This window comes from Danio rerio, chromosome 17 (assembly GCF_049306965.1).
Source record: "Danio rerio strain Tuebingen ecotype United States chromosome 17, GRCz12tu, whole genome shotgun sequence".
Lineage (NCBI taxonomy): Eukaryota > Metazoa > Chordata > Actinopteri > Cypriniformes > Danionidae > Danio > Danio rerio.
The window spans coordinates 47,902,423-47,926,039 of NC_133192.1; the positions used below are offsets into that span (position 1 = coordinate 47,902,423).

At 40.9% G+C, this 23,617-nt stretch overlaps 1 protein-coding gene across 1 annotated transcript; it reads right to left on the bottom strand.

The window, feature by feature from the left end:
* Positions 1–18,924: 18,924 nt before the first annotated feature.
* Positions 18,925–23,214, bottom strand: amy2al2 (amylase alpha 2A-like 2). Its single transcript, NM_001003729.1, is given in 10 exon segments — positions 18,925–19,154; positions 19,247–19,372; positions 19,442–19,563; positions 19,655–19,754; positions 21,047–21,169; positions 21,310–21,443; positions 21,515–21,745; positions 21,859–22,056; positions 22,781–22,927; positions 23,043–23,214. Coding segments are annotated over 10 exon segments (1,539 nt in total). The 5' UTR covers positions 23,211–23,214; the 3' UTR covers positions 18,925–18,964.
* Positions 23,215–23,617: the final 403 nt, after the last annotated feature.

Below are 23,617 nucleotides of genomic sequence, written 5' to 3' on the forward strand. Positions count from 1 at the left end.
ACCTGTCCCAGGGACGCTTCGCGGTCCGTTGCCGGACTTAGCGGCGTTCTGGGCAGGGGGAGCTGCCTGCTTCCGAGGTGCTCGACACGCTCGCTTCGCCAGAGGCGTGTGCGGGGGCGGTGCAGCTCTCGAAGGCGGGCGCCTTCGGCGAGGAGCAGGTATAGATGGCACGGCGGGCGGAGCGGGCTACGGATCCGCCGATAAGACATCACCCATCAGACTGCTCTCTCACTGCTTCGAATTCCTGGGTGAATTCGCAGACAGTGTCGCCGACCAGCTTGGGATATGGGCGAGTCAAGAAAGCGGACTTTGTCGACTTCGCGCATACCAGCCAAGTTCTAGTCAGGGGTGGCGCTCCTGGATCACTAGTGTGGACATCGTCCTCCCCAAAGCACACGCAGCGGACTCAGTAGTCCGAAGAGCTTAGTCGGCTGCGGTGCGAAGCTCATAAGCCTGGGTTGGACCCACCCTCGTGCAGCTCGGCGAGCGCCTGCGCTTGGTAGCGCTGGTAGGTGGCTATCGCTTGCAAGGCGGAAGCAGCCTGGTCCGTAGCTTTGCAAGCTCTGACTCCGGGGAGCAGAAAGTTACAGGCTTTGGATGGGAGACGAGGCGGACCACACCAAGAAGAGGCGCCGCGCGGACTAACCGCCATAGCGCACTCAACCTGAGGAATTGCCACATACCCCCTGGCCGCTCCACCACCAAGAGTGGTGAGGGTGGAGGGACACGCAGCACAAGCAGAAAAAAGTGCTCTTTAAGACCGCGTGAGCCTACTGTGCGTCACCGGGAAGAAGGGAACGCCTCTCTAGTCAGTCCAGCCGCGGAGCTGGGGGATAAACCAATTCAATTCAATTCAATTCAGCTTTATTTGTATAGCGCTTTTACAATGTAGATTGTGTCAAAGCAGCTTCACATAAATGGTCATAGTAACTGGAACAGTGTGGTTCAGTAACTGGAACAGTGTGGTTCAGGTTTTAGTGTTTAAGTTCAGTTCAGTTCAGTTTAGCTCAGTTCAGTGTGATTCATTCATTACTGAGAGTTCAAACACTGAAGAGCAAATTCATCGATGCGTAGCTCTACCAATCCTGAACCATGCGAGGCAGTGGCGACAGCGGAGAGGGAAAAAAAACTTCACCTGATGGGAGTGAAGAAAAAAAACCTTGAGAGAACCAGACTCAGTTGGGCACGACCATTTTAATTTCTCCGCTGGCCAAAAGTCTTGTGCAGAACTTCATTCGCCGTGGTTTATGCTGGAAGATGGCCTCAATGAAGACTCGTCTGTCCCTGGAGCGTCACTGGAATCAGACACATGTTCTCCACTCCCCACGACCATCAGCGCAGCAGCAGCTCAGGATATGGCCTGGTCCCGGATATGGAATCCTTGGGATCATCACGTCACTGGTCTTGGATCCGATCAGTGACTCCGCCTAATCCGAGGACCTCGGGATGAGTATCCCCAGGTGAAAATAGAGAATAAAGAGAATAATTAGCGTAGCTGCTGTTCATAGTGTATATAAGCAAGATGCAGAAGCCAGTGTGGAACCCGCTAGGTGATGCATTGAGTGTATGCTTTACTAAACAGATAGGTCTTTAATCTAGTTTTGAACTGGGAGAGTGTGTCTGAGCCTCGGACGTTATTAGGAAGGCTATTCCAAAGTGTAGGAGCCATAAAAGAGAAGGCTCGACCTCCTTTACTTGATTTTGCTATTCTAGGTACTACCAGAAGCCCTGAATTTTGAGATCTTAAAGAGCGAGTTGGTTCATAGCGAGACAGAAGGTTGGTTAGATAAACAGGAGCTAGATTATTTAGAGCTTTATAGGTGAGAAGTAATATTTTAAATTCAATACGAAACTTAACAGGCAGCCAGTGTAAGGAGGATAAAATTGGGGTTATATGATCATATTTTCTAGACCTGGTCAGAACTCTGGCTGCTGCATTTTGTACTAATTGAAGTCTGTTAATAGAGGATGCTGGGCAGCCAGCAAATAGAGCATTACAGTAATCCAGTCTCGAAGTCATAAAAGCATGGACTAGCTTTTCTGCATCTGAGATGGATAGCATATTACGTAATTTAGCGATATTTCTCAGATGAAAGAAGGCAGTTTTTGTGACATGGGATATATGTTTTTTAAAAGTTAGATTGCTGTCTAATATGACACCCAAATCTTTTATGGTAGAGCTAAAGCTAACTTTGTATCCCTCTAATTGTAAATTGAGTTGCGAGATCTGCTGTGTGCAAGATTTAGGCCCAATAAGTAATAATTCTGTTTTGTCGGAGTTTAAGAGAAGAAAATTGTTGGTCATCCAGTCTTTGATGTCTTTGATACACTCAGTTAGTTTAGAAAGTTCAGACGTCTCGTCTGGTTTAGTTGAAATATATAATTGAGTATCATCTGCATAGCAGTGAAAGCTGATCCCATGTCTTCTAATAATGTCTCCCAGAGGTAGCATGTAAATTGTAAACAGTAAAGGGCCTAAAACTGATCCTTGAGGCACCCCATACTTTACTGGGCAGATTTGTGAAGGCTGTCCATTAAGATTCACAAACTGGTAGCGGTCAGTTAAGTATGACTTAAACCATTGTAGAGCCTGTCCCTGGACACCTGTAGACTTTAAGCGATTTATGAGGATATTGTGGTCAATGGTATCAAATGCCGCACTAAGATCGAGTAAAACTAATAGCGAGACGCACCCTCGGTCAGCAGCTAAGAGTAAATCGTTGGTTATTTTCACTAAGGCGGTTTCTGTACTGTGGTGAGCCCTGAAACCTGACTGAAACACTTCAAAAATATTGTTCGTCTGCAGAAAAGAGCATAATTGAGTGGAAACAACTTTTTCTAGTATTTTAGACATAAATGGAAGATTTGAAATAGGCCTATAGTTAGCTAAGTTGTTGGTGTCTAGTTGCGGTTTCTTAATAATAGGCTTAATAACAGCTAGCTTGTAAGAGTTTGGAACATGGCCTATAGATAAAGAAGAGTTAATAATGTTAAGAAGAGGTTCTCCTATAGCAGGTAGCAGCTCTTTCAGTAATTTTGTTGGAATTGAGTCCAGCATACACGTAGCTGGTTTAGAGCTATTTATAATTTTTACTAACTCTTCATGTTCTATGATTTTGAAGCAGTGTAGGTTATTATTATGATTTAATGAAATATTTACAGGATTTGGAGTATAAGCCGGTGCAGAAAGTTTGGCATCTCCTATTTTCTGTCTAAAGCCTTCTATTTTATTACTGAAAAAATTCATGAAGTCATCACTACTAACTTGCGGTGGAGTAGTTTGTTCCAAGGATGACTGATTATTTGCTAATTTAGAGATGGTGTTAAATAAAAATCTAGGATTGTTATGATTATTTTCTATCAGTTTGCGCAGGTGCTCGGTCCTGGCAGATTTTAGAGCCCTCCTATAGCTGGACATACTGTCTTTGTACGCAATTCTAAAGACCTCTAAATTAGTTTTTTTCCATTTACGTTCCAGGGCGCGGGTTGCTGTTTTGAGCGCACGAGTATGACTATTATACCATGGTACAGTTTTAATCTCTCTAGCCTTTTTTAATTTGATGGGTGCCACAGTATTTAGTGTGCTAGTAAAGATGGCATCCATACTGCTGGTTACTACATCAAGATCATTTGAGTTTGCGGGTGCATTACGAAATAGAGAGAGATCAGGTAAGTTATTTATAAATTCATCTTTAGTTGACGGAACAATAGTTCTACTAGGGCGGAGTATTGGAGCGGGTTTGCTGATTTCAGGTAAACATAGCTTATATAGTAAGAGGTAGTGATCTGTAATATCATCACTTTGTGGTATAATGTCTACGTCAATAACCTTGATTCCATAAGACAGAATTAGATCTAATGTATGCTTTAAGCGATGGGTTGGACCCACAACGTTTTGCTTTATCCCAAGTGAGTGTATTAAATCCATAAACGCGAGCCCTAATGTATCATTAGCGTCATCTATGTGGATGTTAAAGTCACCTACAATTAGCATTTTATCAGTTTTGACTAGTAAGTCAGAAATAAAATGAGAAAATTCTTTTAGAAATTTGACATAGGGTCCTGGGGGTCTATATATGGTGATTAAAGCGAGAGATAACATAGGTTTTTGTATAGTATCTGGAAGCTGAACATTAAGCGATAATACTTCAAAGGAGCTAAACATAAGTCCGTTTCTCTGTTTAATATTAAGGAAATCACTAAAGATTGATGCAACTCCACCACCACGACCAGTTTGACGAGCCTCATGTTTATATAAGAATCCTGGAGGAGTTGCTTCATTTAAGCTAATATAGTCATTTTGTTTCAGCCAGGTTTCAGTGAGACAGAGTGCATTAAGATTGTTTTTCAATACTCTTTTAGACGAGCGGCTTCTGAACCGAATCCTCCCATACGTGGATTAGTACATCAAATCCACTTATAGTGCTGAAGTTCCCCCCGAAGGGGAACTGAGTGTTATTGGGTTGACTTAGCTAACAGCTAAGGGACAGTCATTATGGCGATGGAAAATAGCATTTCCGTTCGCCTCCTCGGGGAACGAAGGGTTACTTCTGTAACCTGAGCGTTCTCCTTCGGGTGGGGAACTCCAATGCTATTAGTGGATTTGAACTTATAAATCCACGAATGGGAGAACTATGGAAAACGCCATAATGACTGCACCTTACCAACGCCTCTGATGAGAGGATAGTCAAGCAAGCGTGACACACCCACCTCATGGGAGGTGCGGTCCTCCAACGTGTCCATGGCCCTTACTTATACCACTTCAACAAAAGTTTTATGGATTTAGATATATTTTTCGGGAAGTCGCAACGTCTAGATAATTCTAGGAATAGTATGACAGTACGTTGGGAAGCTTGCAGTCCCGATAGAGAGGACGCTGTGGAGGCCATCTGCTACCCAGTGGGGAGATAAGATGGCGAATACATATGGACCCTAAGGAGGGGATTATGCATAATAAAAGGTGGTTAACGAAGAGGGAAGACACGGGTCCGCCCGAGAGGAGGGACTGAGCCGTGGCAGAATAAGCATATGGGATCGCCTAGTGGGGATCACGCATAGCGGGGACCTATACCCAAAAAGCGGGCTGACCAGTGGGCAGACCTACAACGTAGTGAGCGAGCAAGTGACTCCTCCGCTGAGTCAGTGCTGGGGGCCTTGGAGGAATCTGCAGGGCTCACCTGATGGGGAACTTTACTGACAGATCAAAAGGTGTACATATCTCCGTGTTAGGTAGAATGGTGCAAAAGAAGGTGTTTCAACACCTTCACCGACTTGTTTCCTCAATCACCAAGGGTTACCTAATACCCTTGAGGAAACGGGCTCCACTCGCAGATTATAAAACCTTGCAAATGTGTTAGGTGTCGCCCAGCCTGCAGCTCTACAGATGTCTGTTAGAGAGGCGCCTTGTGCACGTGCCTAAGAGGATGCGATGCTCCGAGTGGAAAAATGAAACGAGTAGGAACCTTGAGAAGAACGTGAGAGAAACCAGCCCAATAACAGGCACGAGTCACTGACCGAAAAATGCCTCCGGGTCCCCGACCCTCTAATCGATATCAACGTGACCAGCTGCTTTTCTGTCTTCAGGGACAAAAAAGATACTGAGTCGAGGATCGAAGGGATCTGTCGCAGGCTCGTGTAACGAGGGCGAGATCCTAAGAGGGCATGAGAGGGGGGTGGATTAATTCGCCTAGCACCCCTGAGGAACCGGATGATGAGGTTATGCATTCCCACGGTGCTGCCAGCCACCGCGTCATGAGAGCAGAGATGGCAGTCACGTAACCTTGAGTGTGGAGGGCGACAGCCTGCTCTCCAGCTTCTCTTGGCGTAAAGAAAGCACAACACTGATCTGGCAAATTTCGGGGGTCTTCTCTGCGAGAGACGCACCATTCAGTAAATAGACTCCACTTCAGGGCATAGGTGCGCTCGGGGAGGGGGCTCTAGACCAATGATGGTATTAGCCACCGAATTGGTAGGTTACCTAAGTCTTCCTTGCGTCTATGGACCACCCGGAGGTTCCAAAGATCGGCGAAGGTGCCAGAAGGTGCCCTGTCCCTGAGAGAGTAGGTGCTCTCTCAAAGGGAACTGCCAGGGGAGGGCCATCGCAAGGTGGGAGAGCTCTGACATCCAGGTCCGGTTGAGCCAGAGGGGCGCAACCAGCAACCTGTTCCTCGTCCTCCCTGACCTTGCACAGTAACTGCGCAAGCAGGCTCACTGGGGAAATGCGTATTTGCGCATGCCCCGAGGCCAGCTGTGAGCCAGTGTATCCGTGCCGAGAGCCCTCGGTCAGGGAAAAAAACAACTGGCAATGAGCGATCTTGGGGGAAGCAACAGATCGATCTGGGCTTCCTCGAATCGCACCCATATCAGCTGAACAGACTCGGTGTGAAGTCTCTATTCTCCAGGACGTAAGTCCACAGGTCCGCAGCTGCATGCCCGCAACACACAGCTCCCCAGCCCGTGTTGGAAGCATCTGTTGAAATGACAACAAGACTGCAAGCCTGTTCTAGAGGCACTCTGGCCTGTAGGAACAAGGGGTCACTCCCAGGGCTGAAGACGCGGCGACACAGCGCAGTAACAGAGACTAGGTGTGTGCGCACGTGCCATGCGCGTCTGGGGACTCGATCGTGAAGCTCACCGGAGGATGAGCTTCTGCGTGAGCATTCTGAACGGCAGCTTGTGCAGACAGCGGTTCAAAATGCGCAGATCTGGGATTGGCTGTGACCCACTGCTCATTTTGGGCACGATGAAGTGCTGGCTGTGAAACCCGCATTCCATCTCGGCTGGAGGGAGCGGCTCGATTGCATCCTTCGCCAGGAGGACAGCAATCTCCTCTCCCAAGACAGGGGCGGACAGGGGGCTGACCCTGGTCAATACACACCCATGAACTTGGGAGTAGAGATCTGCACGGGACTAAATTTTGAATCCCGCTCCCGCCCGCACCCGCCAGGTTTTAGCCCGAACCCGACCGCTCCCGCTTATATAACAATTTGTTCTCCAGCTGCCCGACCCGCCCGTTTTCTGGCAACCGCGCCCGATCCCGCTAAAGAGCGGGGGAGAACAAAACCGAAAATCACCCAGCTATACAGTCCAGACAGCCAAGCTGTCTGTATAAACACACACACAGCACCAAGCACACACACACAGACAAAGCTCTCTCTCTCTCTCTCTCTCTCTCTCTCTCATACGCGCGTGCGCACTAACACACACACAAGCACCAAGCAGACACACAGGCGTTTGCTGTTATATCAACTCAAAGGCTTGTAATACCATGTATCCAGTAAAAATGTAATACCAAAAGGTTTTATATAAAGGTATATAAATACTGAGTCGTGCCAGCTCTGCACCGCAGCGCACATAACTCTCGGGCCGATTCCAGCGCGGATGCGGCAGCGTCGGCTCGCTTACAGCCGCCGCATCTGGCCCGATTGATTTGGGCTGGGATCGGGCAGTGAGTCCACAAGCATCCGGCCCGAGTCCGGCAGCCGGAGCCGGGCCGAGTGTATTTTGTTATCTGGGAAAGCTCTCCCTCTCTCTCTCATTCGCGCGCGCACTAACATACACACACACAAGCACCAAGCAAACACACAGGCAAAGCTCTCTCTATGGAACAAAATCAATGCCAAAAGTCTTGAATTAAAAAGCTTGTTGAATAGCACAAACTGAAAAAAATAATACACCGTATTAACAAGTTCTTGCATTTTAATGATTTGAATTCCAGGGTTTGTATTTTTAGGTCCTGAAACGTAACATAGCTGTTTATTTAAGCTGTGAATATTTAAATGAAAAATATTTCTAACATGTTTTCATACTTAAAAATTCAATAATTCATATTCAATTTCCAGATTTCACTTACAAAATATTCAATACCCTTTAAAAATACAATGTATAATATTCAAAAGGTCATTTTCACTCCATTTTATTTCAGTTCAAATATTCGCTTCCATAAATTCTTTTTTTTTTTTAATTTTTTTTTTTTTTTATTAATATAATACGTTCAAGTACAAACCATTACGGCATATACAACAATCCAATACTTATAGTGTTAGTGTTGATATAAAAGTACATTACTAGGAACATAACAAAAAAACAAAAAAAAAACATAAATAAATACAATTAAATAAAAAGTAGGGGCGTGAGAGTCTTAATCAAGTAATAGAAACGAGTTCAAGGCATGTGAAAGTTTTCAGGCATTTTTGTTCCTCATGAAGTGTAGAGACCTTATGAGCATCTTCAGATCATTCCTCCATCCATTGAAATTGGGTTTCACCTTTACAAATTTACATCTATGAATGAAGTGTTTAGCTAGAATAATTAGATTATTTACCAAAAAGTCTAGATCTTTGTCCATCAAAAATATACCAACTTTGATTGAGACCACAGTTAAAGAGTGTATTTGTATCTGTTTGGAATGCAGCCAGTTTTGAAATTCCATCCAAAAATGTTTTATAACTTCACAGTGAAAAAAACATATGTTCTACACTTTCAATATCTTTTCAAATAAAAAAATATTAGATGGATATATGTCATTTAAAATTTTAAATACTACTTCTTTAGCCTTAGGAAGAACCGGATACGATAAGTAACGTTTCCTTATTCTTCTTGCTTCTTCTTCATTGAAATCTTGTAGAACATATTTTCTCCTTAATTGACATGGAAAATATTGTTTTGACAATACATTTCTAACAAACTTATTTGTAAACTGTTTGCTATTAACATTAACACCGTCAATACAGAGTGATCTCATTTCTGGTATAGTATCTGAATACAATATAAATTGTTGAACCATTGTTTGTAGGGATACTGGAATGGCCTTGATTACTTTATTATATTCTCTAAATGAGCATGGAAGATTAAATTTAGCACATAAATCACTATAATGTAAAAATTTACCACAATTATCCATCAAATGTGATACGGCCCAAATTCCTTTTTCCATCCAAGATCCTACAAACAAAGATTTTCGGTTACAAAGAATATATTTATTGTTCCACAGGGGTGTATTGTGTGGAGTAAAATTATGTTTAAATAACAGATACCAGTATCGCAAAACTTGTTGATGAAAATCTGATAATTTCACAGGCAATTTGCAAAAATCATAATCACAGCACAGGAGGAAATTAATACCACCCATTTTCCCGAAAACTGCATTAGGAATGATGTACCAAAATCCATTATTCTGACTAAGAAAGGAATTTAACCATTTTAACTTAAGAACCCCATTCATCACAGAGAAATCTATAGCATTCAGACCACCCTCCTCAATATCCTTTGTTATGTCTGATTTCCTGATATAATGGCATTTGTCTTTCCAAATAAAGTTGAAGTTTATTTTATTTAATAAATTAATACTATTCTCATACTAAATGTTTAAAGAGTAGGCTGGGTAGATAGCTCTGGATATGCTCTCCATCTTTGTTAATAAAATTCTACCAAATATGGTTATGTCCCTTTGCAACCATAAATTTAGTATCCTTTTGCATTTGTCAAAACTTGCTAAAAAGTTTTCTTTTTCTCGCCTCTCCTTGTTTTCTGGAACTGTAATGCCTAAATATTTAACTTCTGTTTTAACATTAATATTACTGATCAAGCTAGCTGGCTGTTCATGCAATGCAAGAATTTCACACTTATTAGTATTTAAATTTACACCAGACGCATTAGAAAACTGCTTGATTATATCTAATGCTAAACTGATTTGGTTTTCATTCTTTAAGAACAATGTTGTATCATCTGCAAACTGTGTTATTATAATGCGTTTATCAGCAATATTAAAACCTTCCAAATTACTATTCTTCACTATGATGGACAGTAATTCTGCAACCATTAAAAAGAGTAGGGGGGAGCTGTTACAGCCTTGTCTGATGCCCCTATTAACAGAAAATCTTGAGGAAGTACCATATTCTAAGGATACACTACTGTTTATATCCTTATAAAGTATGCTAATTAAATTGGTAAATTTTTTTCCAAAACAAAAGTGACTTAAAGTTTCTAAAATAAAAGGATGTTCTACTGAGTCGAATGCTTTATAAAAGTCTAAGAAAACAATGAAACCTTCCTCGAGTAACACTTTACTATAATCATTCAAATCTAAAACCAGTCTTATGTTATTGTGAATGGAACGACCCCCAAGGAAGCCAGATTGAGTTTCACTTATAATCTGTGGCAGGCCTTTTTTCATCCTAGCTGCTATAATTCCAGAAAATAATTTGTAGTCTGTATTAAGAAGTGTAATGGGTCTTAAATTATCAAGTAATCTTTTATCTTTGCCCTGTTTAGGAATCAATATTATTAGGCCCTGCTTCATACTTGATAGTAATTCATTTTTCTCTATACATTCTTGGATTGCTTTAAATAACAAATGTCTAACATTGATCCAAAAAACTTGGTAAAATTCAGCCGTGAGCCCATCCGATCCAGGGGATTTATTTAAAGATAACTTTAGACATACCTCATCCAGTTCTTCTATTCTTAAATCAGCCTCACAAAGTTCTTTAAATGGATCATCAATTTTGGGTATAAAATCTTTAATTGTATCTAAAAATCTGGAAGAATCAGAATGAGAGTATTTAGAGGAGTAGAGGTTTTTATAGAAAGTAAAAACCTCATTTCCAATAATTCTATCATCTTTACATTCAACTCCATTTATAAGTAAATTTGATACAGCCTTTTTTTCCTGTCTTCTTTTTTCTAATCTACTGAAATATGAGGAATTCTTTTCTCCTTCTTCTATCCACTTTGCTCGCGATCTCACAAAGGCACCTTGAGCTTTTGTATAATACATATCATCTAATTTGTTTTGCAATGTCAAAAGTGTATCTTTTTCATCATTTGTTGATTCTATCTTTTCACAATATCTATTTATTTCCTGAAAAAGTTTGATTTTTTCCTCTTTTTTAACCAGAGTTAACTCCTTACAGAACTTAATGGAATATTTATGTTTAACAAATTCCCATTTATTACTATATGTATCTATTGACTCATCATTATCTAATTCTGCTATAATCTCTTTAATCTTCAAACAAAAATCACTATTCTGTAACAGACTGGAGTTAAACTTCCAATAACCTTTATTTTTCCTTTTGTTCTCAGTCGAATTTAATTTGATTTCTATTATACAATGATCTGTTAATGGGGCTTTAGAAATTGAAATGTTCGAAACCGAATTTGCATGTGCATCAGCAACCAGCCAGTAATCAGTTCTAGATTTGCAAGCATTATTAGGTTTATGCCATGAATACTGCTTTACTCCTGGATTTATCCTTCTCCATACATCAACTAAAAAATTGCTATTAATAAATTCTCCAATTGTGTGATTAAAATGGAAACTGTCAAATTTAGTGGGCCATCTATCTTCCCATTCATCAGGTGTCAAATTCCAGTCGCCTCCCATTAGGATAAAATCAGTTGGGTACATCATTTTGAGCTCTGATATAGTGCTTGTAATATCTTCAAACATTTGTTTATTTTTGGTGTTGGAGTTATGTCCATACACATTTGTTAAGATTAAAAAATCACAATCCACTTTTAAAACGACTATCAACCAATGGCCTTGGTCATCTGTCCTTGTGTGTAATAATATCACCTGGAAATCTATTTAAACAAATAGCAACACCAGCAGACTTATTGGTCCCATGGCTAAATAATATTCGATCACCCCATTGATTTACCCAAAATTTAGCATCCACTTCAGAGGAATGAGTTTCTTGTAATAAGAAACATTGTGCTTTTCGCCCTTTACAAAATAAAAATAATTCCTTTCTTTTAACCAAATCCTTAAGACCTCTCACATTTAACGAAGCCAATGAAACAGAACAATTGAACATTTCTGAATAAAGTACAAATGGTGTATATACAACCAACCAAAAAAAAAAAATTAAATACTATAAAGTGCTCAGTTCAAGCTTACTTGCACTAGTTTTTTAGTAACAAAAAAAGGTCCCGTGTCTTCTTAAAACACTCATTTTACTTAACAATCAAACCTTTTTTTAATTTTAACCAATTCGCCGACCCTCTATGTATCCATGCAGTCTGCGATAGTACGCTCGTTTTCCCTCACGGCGAGCTTGTTCGATCTGCGGCCACAGCTGCTTTCTTGCCTCCTTGTCTTCTAGCGGTAACATCTCAGCGAGATGGATGCCTTTCTCCCTGCACACCTGGGAATCCTTGCAACGCCGCCAGATCTCCTCCTTAACATGCCTCCGAATTAATAATACCACGGTATGCCTCTTCCTGTTGCCATCTATCCGACCAACTCTGTGAACGACATCAATTGCTTCCTCGATCTTTTGCTCATCCATGTCGGGGGCGATCATATGAAAAAGTTGAACGACGTCCGCTCTAATATTTTCATCCTTTTTTTCTGTTAAGCCTTTTATTTTAAGACACCATCGCATCTTGTATCTTTCTTGCTTTCTGATTCGCTCTTTCAGTTCTTTGTTTTCAATACTTAAACGCTCGTTGCACTTCTCAATATCGCCAATTTTTCTCTTACAGTCTTTAACTTCGTCTGCGTTAAATTGTACCGCTTTGGCTAAGCTCGCGATCATGCAGCTGCTTTGTTTCGATTGCTCTTGTAACTCCGACAACTGCTCCTTGAAGTTCTTTTCCATGCTTTGAATGGCTTCCAGTATGGTTAGATTTGAGATCTCATCATCCTTGGAAGCGGTTTACTCTTTTTCCTAGCTGGGATTTTACTCGGAGTTGTCGGTGTGGAGTCTTTCCTCTTATTAACTACGGTAACCTCCATTGCATAATCGTGGTCGCCAGTCAAATCCAGCTTGTTTACCTCCGTATTCATCGCAGCCTGTGTTTTTACGTTCTACTTTTCTTTAATTCTCAGTCTTGTAGGTTTGATCATATCTCGCTATTACTTGAGGAGTATTTTGAGTGTTCTTTTAGTAGTGCGTATCCGAAATTTGGGACAATTTAGCTCCCGTTAATAGAACGCTAACCGCTCAACACGCCATCTTGCCTCCCTCTCAGCAGTTCGCTTCCATAAATTCAGTGGCTCAAATTCGACTGTTAAAATTAAACATTACATCCAGGAAAAGCAAAAGATTGCAGATTGAAGATCGCCAGCTGCTCTAGCTTTCACCAGCAGGTGGAGATGGAATAATGTAAGATGTTTAACCCAGTAAACAGGCGAGAGAAAAGCTAATTAAGGCACAAAAGTAGTATTTAATATTAATATTAATGCCTTGGACATTATAAATGATAAAAAGTATGAGTAAAATGAGTAAATGAGGTTTTAGTCATCTATTTTTGCCCTTATGTAATGGAAGCCGAAGAACAATTTAGAACAAAGATATTCAAAACCAACAGTTAAACAAAAACCAAAAGTAACAAAACAGTTCAATAAGTCATCTGTTATTCTAAATTAATATTTCTATTTATCCTTTTTAGCTATCACTTTGCCTGCTTTTCTCTTCTTTTTTTCTAGTTTTTGGGGTTCTGCCAAAGTTAAATGATTGCAAAATATCTTTAGTTTGTCCAGATTATTTTTTTTATTGTTATGTAGCCTATAGGCGAGAAAAGAGATTAATGTAAAAGTGGCAATGTCGCAGCCAATTATAAATAATCAAATGAGTCGCCTGTGGTTTGATAATAGGGCTATCATAAGTGACTTTAATTTGTTTTCAGTATAAAATAAGAAATTCCTTCTTTGAACAGTTTTTATTGTAGTCTAATAACTTTTCAGTGACCGGTTGTAATTTATGATTAGCAATGTTGATCTTTTTTGCAGTTATTACACATCTAAACTTAATTAAACTGGTTTGAATTTAATATAGTTGTCACTTCAGCTAGTTTCATAGGATTAATGTTTAAAATGTGTGGTTTAACATAGCCTACGTGGTGGTTCCTGCAAAGCAGCTCAGTGTTCATCATCATGGGTTATTACTGAGCTTTAATCGCCATCTACTGGAGAGAATGTATTTGCTCATTTATTCTACTAACTCTTTTCTGCAAGTCTGTTTTATGATTTCACAAAGTCAAACCATTATGTTTTTATTTTATATTTTGAGATGATCATATTTAAATAAACAATTGCTAGGGTAGCTAATAGTTTCTTTTTTCTTGTTTCTTAAAAAAAATCAGTAGCCTATAAAATCATAATTTTTGCTTGACAAAGTTATTGGTTTAGGATTCTCGATGCATTTTTGCTAAATGAGTGTTGGACACTCATAAGCTCACACTAGTTAAATCAATTATATTATCAGAAATGACAGATATAAGAAAGCCATTAATATTCATCACTCTTTTTACAATTATACAAGCAACATTTTGTGCCGACGTCAGCTCCACTTTCGGACATGGTAAACAGTGAGATGTTATTCATATAAGCCCAAGCATGACATATGTCATGATTAATATAATAATTGAAACACTCTTGTAGGCTTGGCCAAATGTCACGACTTTCACTTTCACTTTACATAATTATGTACAAGCCCAGATATCATCTGAAACTTCGGAAGAATTCCCATCATATATTGGCAGCCATCCAGCATCTCTTAACCAGTTTGATATGCGGCGCTGGCTCTGACCGGCCACCGAAGCTCGCGGCCACTCGTTTGACTTTGTCGTGTGCAAGCGCACGGCACAGGTATGAAAACGCCAAACATTTCATTCATTCATCAATTCATTAATTTTCCTTCTGCTTAGTCTCGATTTTAGAGGAAAAACAATTAATCTGGACAAAATAAAGACATTTTGCAAACGTTTAACTGTGGCAAAACCCCAAAAACTAGAAAAAAAGAAGAGAAAGACGATAGCAAAGTGATAGCTAAAAAGGATACATAGAAATATTAATTAAGTGCAATAGCCAAAATAAATGTCATAAAATAATAATATTAACAATCATAATAATAATTTAAATAAAAAAATATATAACCTATCCCAATCCTGACATAGCTGCATTCAAATAATAACTGAAGACGCTCCTTCAATGCATTCGCATGTTATGTTAAATTATTTTAAATTACTCGTCCCATCCTTAACCAACCTTAAATCATACCTGAATGCTCTGTTTAACAGTTCCAAGTAACTGTTTTGTGTGACATTCTCATAAAATCTTTCTGGTTTTAATATCTTTGTTCTTAATTGTTCTTCGGAAATGTTTATCTATTTTGTATTATTATGAGATTTCCTCTCCTGTTTCTCTTATGTTTGTATTCTTTAGCTGTCAATATAATACTTCACGTCTATGGAAGAAAGAGTTAATAAAGATAGAGAATGTGTAACATCATATTCATCAAAAGAGAGTTTATGTGTAACCGCACCGGTCCGAGCAGGGAGCGACCCGGCGATACCGGCATGGGAGACAAATGCCTCGAGGATGCTACAGATTGCAGAATGTCTGTCCCTGGATCCAAGGAGTGAGGTTTACGCGATCACCAGCTGGCTTTCGTTACATAAGAGCAAAAATAGATGACTAAAACCTCATTTACTCATTTTACTCATACTTTTTATCATTTATAATGTCCGAAGCATTGATATTAATATTAAATACTACTTTTGTGCCTTAATTAGCTTTTTTCTCGCCTGTTTACTGGGTTAAAAATCTTACATTATTCCATCTCCACATGCTAGTGAAATCTAGAGCAGCTGGCGATCTTCCATCTGCAATTTTTTGCTTTTCCTGCGGTTCCCGGATGTAATGTTGAATTTTAACAGTCGAATTTGAGCCACTGAATTTATGGAAGCGAATATTTAAACTGAAATAAAATGAACTTAAAATGACCTTTTGAATATTATACATTGTATTTTTAAAGGGTATTGAATATTTTGTTAGTGAAATCTGGAAATTGAATATGAATTATTGAAATTTTAAGTATGAAAACATGTTTGAAATATTTTTCATTTAAATATTCACAGCTTAAATAAACGGCTATGTTAAATTTCAGGACCTAAAAATACAAACCCTGGAATTCAAGTCATTAAAATGCAAGAACTTGTTAATACGGTGTATTATTTTTTTCAGTTTGTGCTATTCAACAAGCTTTTTAATTCAAGACTTTTGGCATTGATTTTGTTCCATCTCTCTCTCTCTCTCATTGGCATAGCAATATCCGCGATATTGCTAGACAGCCCGCTCCCGTCCCAAATTAAACCCGTTACCAACCGCTCCCGCGATTTATTCGGAAATTTATGCAGACCTCTACTTGGGAGGCCGTTTCGCGAACTGAGTTGCATAGCCGAGTCAGATCGTGCGTATGAGCCACCGTGAAGGGCTGGCCCGCGCTAACCAGGCAGGCCGAGCTCTCGCTAATGGACTCATCGCTACAATCGCTGACGTACCAGCAGTGGGGCAGCGCGGAGTGGGTGTGCTGATCCAGGAAGCGCGCGGGTCCCGCGGAAGAGCTGAAGGTGAGAGATTTGCTCTCACCCAAGCTCTGGAGAGGAGGCTCGAGGGATGGGAGAAAGGAGAAAAGCACCGAACCTGCGAGCTAGAGAGCACAGTGTCTCAGACTGGCAGATTTCGGCCGGCCACATCCGGGGAAGTGTAAAAGTGCTTTTTCATTAATTTTTTCATGGCAGAAAAAAATGCCGTTGGAAATAGGGCCCCACCCTCCAGCGGGGAAAGAGCAAGTTCACTCTTCTCCATATGACCTGTCCCAAGGATGCTTTGCGGTCAGTTGCCAGACTTAGCGGCGTTCTGGGGAGGGGGGGGCTGCCTGCTTCCGAGGTGCTCCACGCGCTTCCTTCGCCAGAGGCGTGTGCGGGGGCGGTGCAGCTCTCTCGGCAAGGAGCAGATATGGATGGTACGGGGGGCGGAGCGGGTTTACGGACCCGCCGATAGGTGACCTCACCCATCAGACTGCTCTCTCGCCGACTCAAATTCCTGGGTGAATTCACAGACGGTGTCGCCGAACATGCCAGCTTGGGATATGGGGAAGTCAAGAAAGCGGACTTTGTCGACTTCGTGCATATCAGCCAGGGGTGGTGCTCCTGGATCACTAGTGTGGACATCGTCCTCCCCAACGCACATGAAGCGGACTTAGTAGTCCGAAGAGCTTAGTCGGCTGCGATGCGAAGCTCATAACCCTGGGTTGGACCCACCCTCATGCAGCCCGGCCAGCGCCTGCGCTTGGTAGCGCTGGTAGGTGGCTATCCCATGCAAGGCGGAAGCAGCCTGGCCCGCAGCTTTGTAAGCTCTAGCTCCGAGGGAGGTAGAAAACTTACAGGCTTTGGATGGGAGACGAGGCGGACCCCGCCAAGAAGAGGCACCGCGCAAATTGACCGCCTTCGCGCACTCAACCTGAGCAATCGCCACATATCCCCTGGCCGTTCAAGAGTGGTGAGGGTGGAGGGACACGCAGCACAAGCAGAAAAAAGTGCCCTTCAAGACCGCGTGAGCCTACTGTGCACCTCTGGGAAGAAGGGGACGCCACTCTAGTCGGTCCGGCCGCGGAGCTGGGGGATAAACCATCTCCAACCCACAGCCGAAGCAGCCCGGGAAAGCACGGCTAACATGTCCAATTCAGGATCCGTTTTGACCTGCCCGGAGGGGGCGAGCGGGTCTGGATCATCATTGGACCATGAAAGCCCACCCTCCGATGCCGCGGTGGACGTCTGGTCTCCGGTGTCATCGAGCGTAAGGGCTACCATCTGTTAGGCGGATCGCTTCCCCCGCCCGTAGCTTGGATGGAGCGCTTGGAGGAGCGAGAGGTCCGCGGGCCCGTGGGCGACAGATTATCTTTCGCTAAAACCCTCAGATCTGCCCGAGTGCCCGCTGCAGAGCAGGAGACAACTGGGGTGGTTTGCCCTTTTGCAAAGGCTAGCCGCGATCTTTACTGCGCAACAGTCATAGCGTCGCAATAACGACATGAACTGCCCGCGAGCAGCGCATTAACATGCTGGAGCATGTAACGCAGTGCCCGTGCCCATCATCCGAGGACAGAAACCACCGCATCCAGAAACGCACAGTCGGAGCGCCATCCTGAAAAGGACATGCTGCACGACTGTGTTGCTCTCTTTGTGAAGTTTGCAACTTTATACGCACCGCTCTGAAGGAATGCCAGGCAAGGGAGAAACCCAGCTCGACCGTCTGCCGCTTCATTTACACACTCTGGACCGGGAGAATGCTCTCGTTCGCTTGGAATCGCTGGATCACAGCAGGAGGAACCCTCATCGACTAGATCAGAAAGTCTCTGAAGCGAAAAGGATGGCGTCTGCTTGCTCCACATGTGCTTATATGCTGGGTTCATTGGCAATGAAGCACACCTGCGCAAGCTTATGCTGCCAATTCATTGGCATCCATTGGCACGTTCAATACTCTTTCAGACAAGCGGCTTCTGAACCGAATCCTCCCATTCGTGGATTTATAAGTTCAAATCCACTAATAGCATTGGAGTTCCCCACCTGAAGGGGAACAACATGGTGGAGTGTAATTATTAATTTATTCATTCATGCATTTTCCTTTGGCATAGTCCCTTATTTATCAGAGGTCGCTGCAGCAGAACGAACTGCCAACTATTCCGACATATATTTTACACAGCAGATGCCTTTCCAGCTGCAATTCAGTACTAGGAAACACCCATACACTCTCTCATTCTCACACACTAATACACTATGGCCAAGTTTGTTTACCCAATTTACTTATAGTGCATGTCTTTGGACTTTGGGGTAAACCGGAGAAACCTGGAGAAAACCCACGTAAAATGGGGAGAATATGCACACTGATCCAGTCCACTGAAAAGCCAACTGATCCAGTCAGGACTTGAACAAGCAACCTTTTTGCTCTAAGGCAACAATGCTAACCACTGAATAATTATTGTGAGTAATTAAAAACACAATTTTCCTTTTTGGGTGAACTAAACTTTTAAGATAAATGGCCAGTTTTGGACGTGGTCTGTTAATTACACTTTAAAAATGCTGGGTTATTTTACACTATAAATTCTCAAATGGAGACAGAACACAAGACCATAGAAACCATTTTCAGTTGCTTTATTATAATTCATTGTGACTGAATCTACAGTTTTGAGTCAGCATGGATGGCCATGAATGGATCTTCTTCTGTGTGGCTGATGCTGAAGGTGGCTTTTCCATCAGAATCCACTGACACCTGTTTCCCTGTGCAACTGTTCCCACTCTTTTCTCCAGAGATGATGTCACAGTACGTGCCTGACTGCAGGCCAGTGTTCAGTGTCGCATTCAGTTCCCTAAGAGACAAATCAAGTTAATATAATGTGTATTATTGAACAGTAAACATAATCATTACTCATGTATTTGTTCTTCTCCAATTGTTCCTCACCAATTATCATTATTGATGACAATAAATCCCTTGCTGCCACGGCTAAAGGCAATCTGACTATTACCGTTGTCCCACCAGTTGAAGAGGGGCTGACCGTTGACTACATTACGGAAAATCACCATATTTCTAGGAGAATAATAAAGTATTAGGAGAATTGCATTTTTGAAAAAAATTAAGACTAAAATTGAGACCAACCTAATCTGGCGCCATCTGTGCTCACATACCCAGCCGTCGCCACAGGTGGAGTCTGGGTTGATGGGTACAGGCTTAGTGGATCCATCAGAAAAGCTTGGAGGTCCCATCCAGTCATTCTCATCCTGTGCCATGTGCAAGTGTATAATTTAAGAAGTTGGACTCATAAGGAATGAAAACAATATATGAGAATCCATTTTTGGAGAGCACTATTACCTTTCCATTCACAATTTTACGATCCCATTGGTAACTAGACATTACTCTTGTCACACCGTATGGATGAGCCAACATGAATCCTGCTGCCATCTTATAAAGCCTAAAAAATACACAGCAGAGCTTTTCAAAATAAACATAAAAGACTAGGTTTTCATATGCTATGTGTGAACAGATGTTCCTGTTTTGTGTGGATAGTACAAATATATATTATTTAGTCCCTGACTGGTTATGTTTTAACTACAAATAAAAATATATATTTAAAACATATATAATCATAAATGTTACAACAGGAAAGGCATCCACTGCATAAAACATGTGCTTGATAAGTTGGCAGTTCATTCCGCTGTGGTGACCCCAGATTAATAAAGGGACTAAGCCGAAATGAAAATGAATTAATAAATGATAATCATAAATTAAATTTAAATTGCAATGCAATAAACTACAACATTTACATTTCAAAAATCTATTCACCATATGATCTTTTACACTGTACATTCACAAGCCAATGGTAAGCCAATGGTAGGTCATGTATTTTTGGACTGTGGGAGGAAACTGGGGAACCCGGGGAAATCCAAGCAAGCATGGGAAGCACAAGCAAACTTTGCACAGAAATGTTGACTGGTTCAGTAGGGACTGTGACATTCTTCCTGTGATGCAACAGTGCTAATCACTGGGCCACCGTGTCACCCAATCTAGAAAGCAAGGGGAGTAGGGGTAGGAGGGATAATTATTCAAGATGAAGGTACTGAGGTAAGAAACTACTTAGGAGTTCCGAATCTTCTAATTGGTGAGTCCTGTACTGGCTAATGCGAGACCAGCTATGATCAATCATAAGCATGTAATTCTCTCAAAATTTATATTATGAATAAAATTCATGTCTATGTGACTAATTGAATGACTGCAATAAACATTTTAATGTTTATTGACACTGGTAAAAATCCTCATCTTATATATTAACATGTTTTAAAGGATGAAGCTTACAATAGTAAAAATGATGTTCCAATACAGTTTCACACATTTTTATACACTCAAAAGGTTCTTTATTCACAGCGCAATGTTTCTGCTAGACTCCAAATATGCAAATATGAGGTACACTTTTGACTGTTAAGCGGTAATATTCTAAAAGTGCTTTGCTTCACATTGTACAAGTTTAGCATCATAATGCAGCGTTAAAACCACAAACGTGGTGCTAACACTTCTATGGAGCGTGTTTCATAATTCCAGGTAAAAACCAAATCCCTGGTAAAGCAGGTTTTAGAATGAATATAACAGAGAGTTAAACACAATGTAAAAAATATCTACTGTACAAATTACTGGTAATAGTAAGATTTCTTGCACTAATGATGATTGACAGTTTTAACAGTTTATAAGAGCAAATTATTAATATTTTACCTGGAGTCCCAGAATGTCAGAACGGAAGCTCCACCAGCACCATGGCCCCTTTGATTATCATGATTGTCCACAAAAACCAAAGCTTTATCAGAGGGCATGAAACCCCAGCCCTCTCCCCAGTTCCTAAAACAAAACACTTCATAACTATTCTAATAATCTTAGAAACCAAAACATTGCTAAGCATGAATACAGGACAAGTCATATGTTTATTATATCGCTAAGTATGATCTACTTATCACATAACTGAAGTTATTGTTACATACTTCAGATAGCTTAGCTTCTCTCCATCCCATTTACGGACCGCTGTGCCTATTTTCGCACTGTGTTTAAACTCTGTCACTCTTGCCAGCCCGTAGTACTCGCTGGCTTTAATGGGCTCCCCACCTAAATCAATAACCTGTCAAATGTTGTGTTAATATATAATCGATTTGCTCAAAATATGATAGAATTAAAAACGGTTGAAAATACCTCTTGATAAATGAAGGGTTTAGTACCAGATGGAAACCATTTGGTATTCAGGGTCTTGAGCCTGCTGTAGACGTTACTGAGATCTCCAGGCCACATGTGCTTACAAGCATCTACTCTGAATCCAGCAACACCCAATTCAATCAGCTTGTTCAGGTATTCAGCCACCTTTCCTCTAACATAGTCCTTCTCCAGGGCCAAATCCAGGAGGTCTTCCAAACGGCAATCTCTGACCTGTCCAAAACATATAATGGTAATGGTCTCAAATTCCTGGAAGACCGCAGCTTAACTCATACCTGCTTAATAGTCTCTAGTAGTCTTGAACACCTTGGTTAGTTAAAACAAACCTGGTAAATATCGTTGTAGCTTTCAATTTGCCCGCTGGCAGATTTACATTTGCCATCATTGAAGTCCAGATATGAGTAGGGAACAGTGGGGAAGTCTTCCTTATTGGCGTCAAAATGTGATCCACAGCTTGAAGGAGTTCCAGCTCCATGAATTGATTTACACATGTGATTGATGACCACATCAGCGTAAATGTTCACCTGCCCAACAAAATAATACTATGAACTAATGTAATGAACAAGAAAGCATAGGAGAAGGATGCTTTGGTCTCAAAAGTACATGTACATCTTTAGTGTCATTTGTCCATTAATACCCAGCAGGCCTTGACATCTACTTAACATCAACACATTGACACCCTTTTGACCACCAATATTACAACACTAAAAGTAAATATTTTTTCATCAGATTCAGTTGCATTTGAATAGTTTAGATGCAAAACTCTCTAAATCCATCAGACCTCTTTTCTTGTAAATAACCACTTTTTATCAGGCTCATCTGATTAGGTTCAGCAGCTTCATTTTATATGTAATGAAAAGGTTATTAGCTGGTAAATGACATAGCTGTTTTTCATAAATGTTACTTAAGACAATTCTTTTTCTTTTAACAAGGTAGATTTTATTTAGCATCAAAACCAGCTATAATTCCATTTTTGCTTTCTTGCAAAAACGTCTAAATCTATTGGGACAAGACAGTGTAATTGGTTAAAAATGACTAAAGGTACACTGTTTTCTTGTATACCATCAAAGTTAATTGATTTCAAAAGATTAACATTTAATTGACTTGTAATAAATTTTTGATTTGTGTTTTAGGTGTTAGATGTCAATTTGATGTAATTTTGACATAAACAAAGTCGACTGACATCAAATCCATGTTTTCTGTGCCCACTGGGTAGGTACAATACTTTAAGCTTCAGTTTTACATTACCCCAACATTGTTACAGCGTGTGATCATGTCTTTAAGTTCTGCTTCAGTTCCTGATCTGGAGCACAGGTTATAGCTGATTGGTTGATATCTCTGCCACCAAGGATGCCAAGGATTGGTCAGCTTGACGTGTTCACTTGGGGGAGAGATCTGTTCAGAAATAATCCTTATTAAATTAAAAAACATCTTTTAAAAAAAAGAATTCGTGCATGATCACCAAATGCTAATACAATCCCAATGGTCATGGAAATCATTTCAAACGCACCTGAACTCCTCCATAGCCGTTTGGTGCCAGATATCTCTCGCATTCTTCAGCTATGTCTGCCCAACGCCACTCAAACAGATGAACAATGGACGTTCTACCATTTTTCGTGTTTGGGTTGTGCTGGGCCAAACCCAGCCCAAAGATGGCCACCAGAATCAGGAGCATCATTGTGCCAGACCACAATTTGAGGATTTGTGTGGCTGCATGATCTGTTAAATGTTATTTATACTGCAACCCTGAGCGACACCCACCATCGGGAAACCCCAGAAAAAAAGCAAGCTGGAAAATAAATAGGCCTACAGATATAGTGTTATCATTTCTCAAGATAACACAGATGTAAACTCTTGTGGCCTTCCCAGAGCACATACATCAAATAAATGTAACCAATAAATGCATGTGTGTTTAACATTTTAAATATCAGGTCGTATTCTAAAAATATTTACATCTATACACTATATGTACAACAGCAAACAAGAAAAATTTTAAACCGTATTGAAAATGCTAATTTAAAAAGACAGTTGTGATTTTTAAGTTTACTTTTACTTTAATTGCTTTTTTTTTTTTAATAAACACAT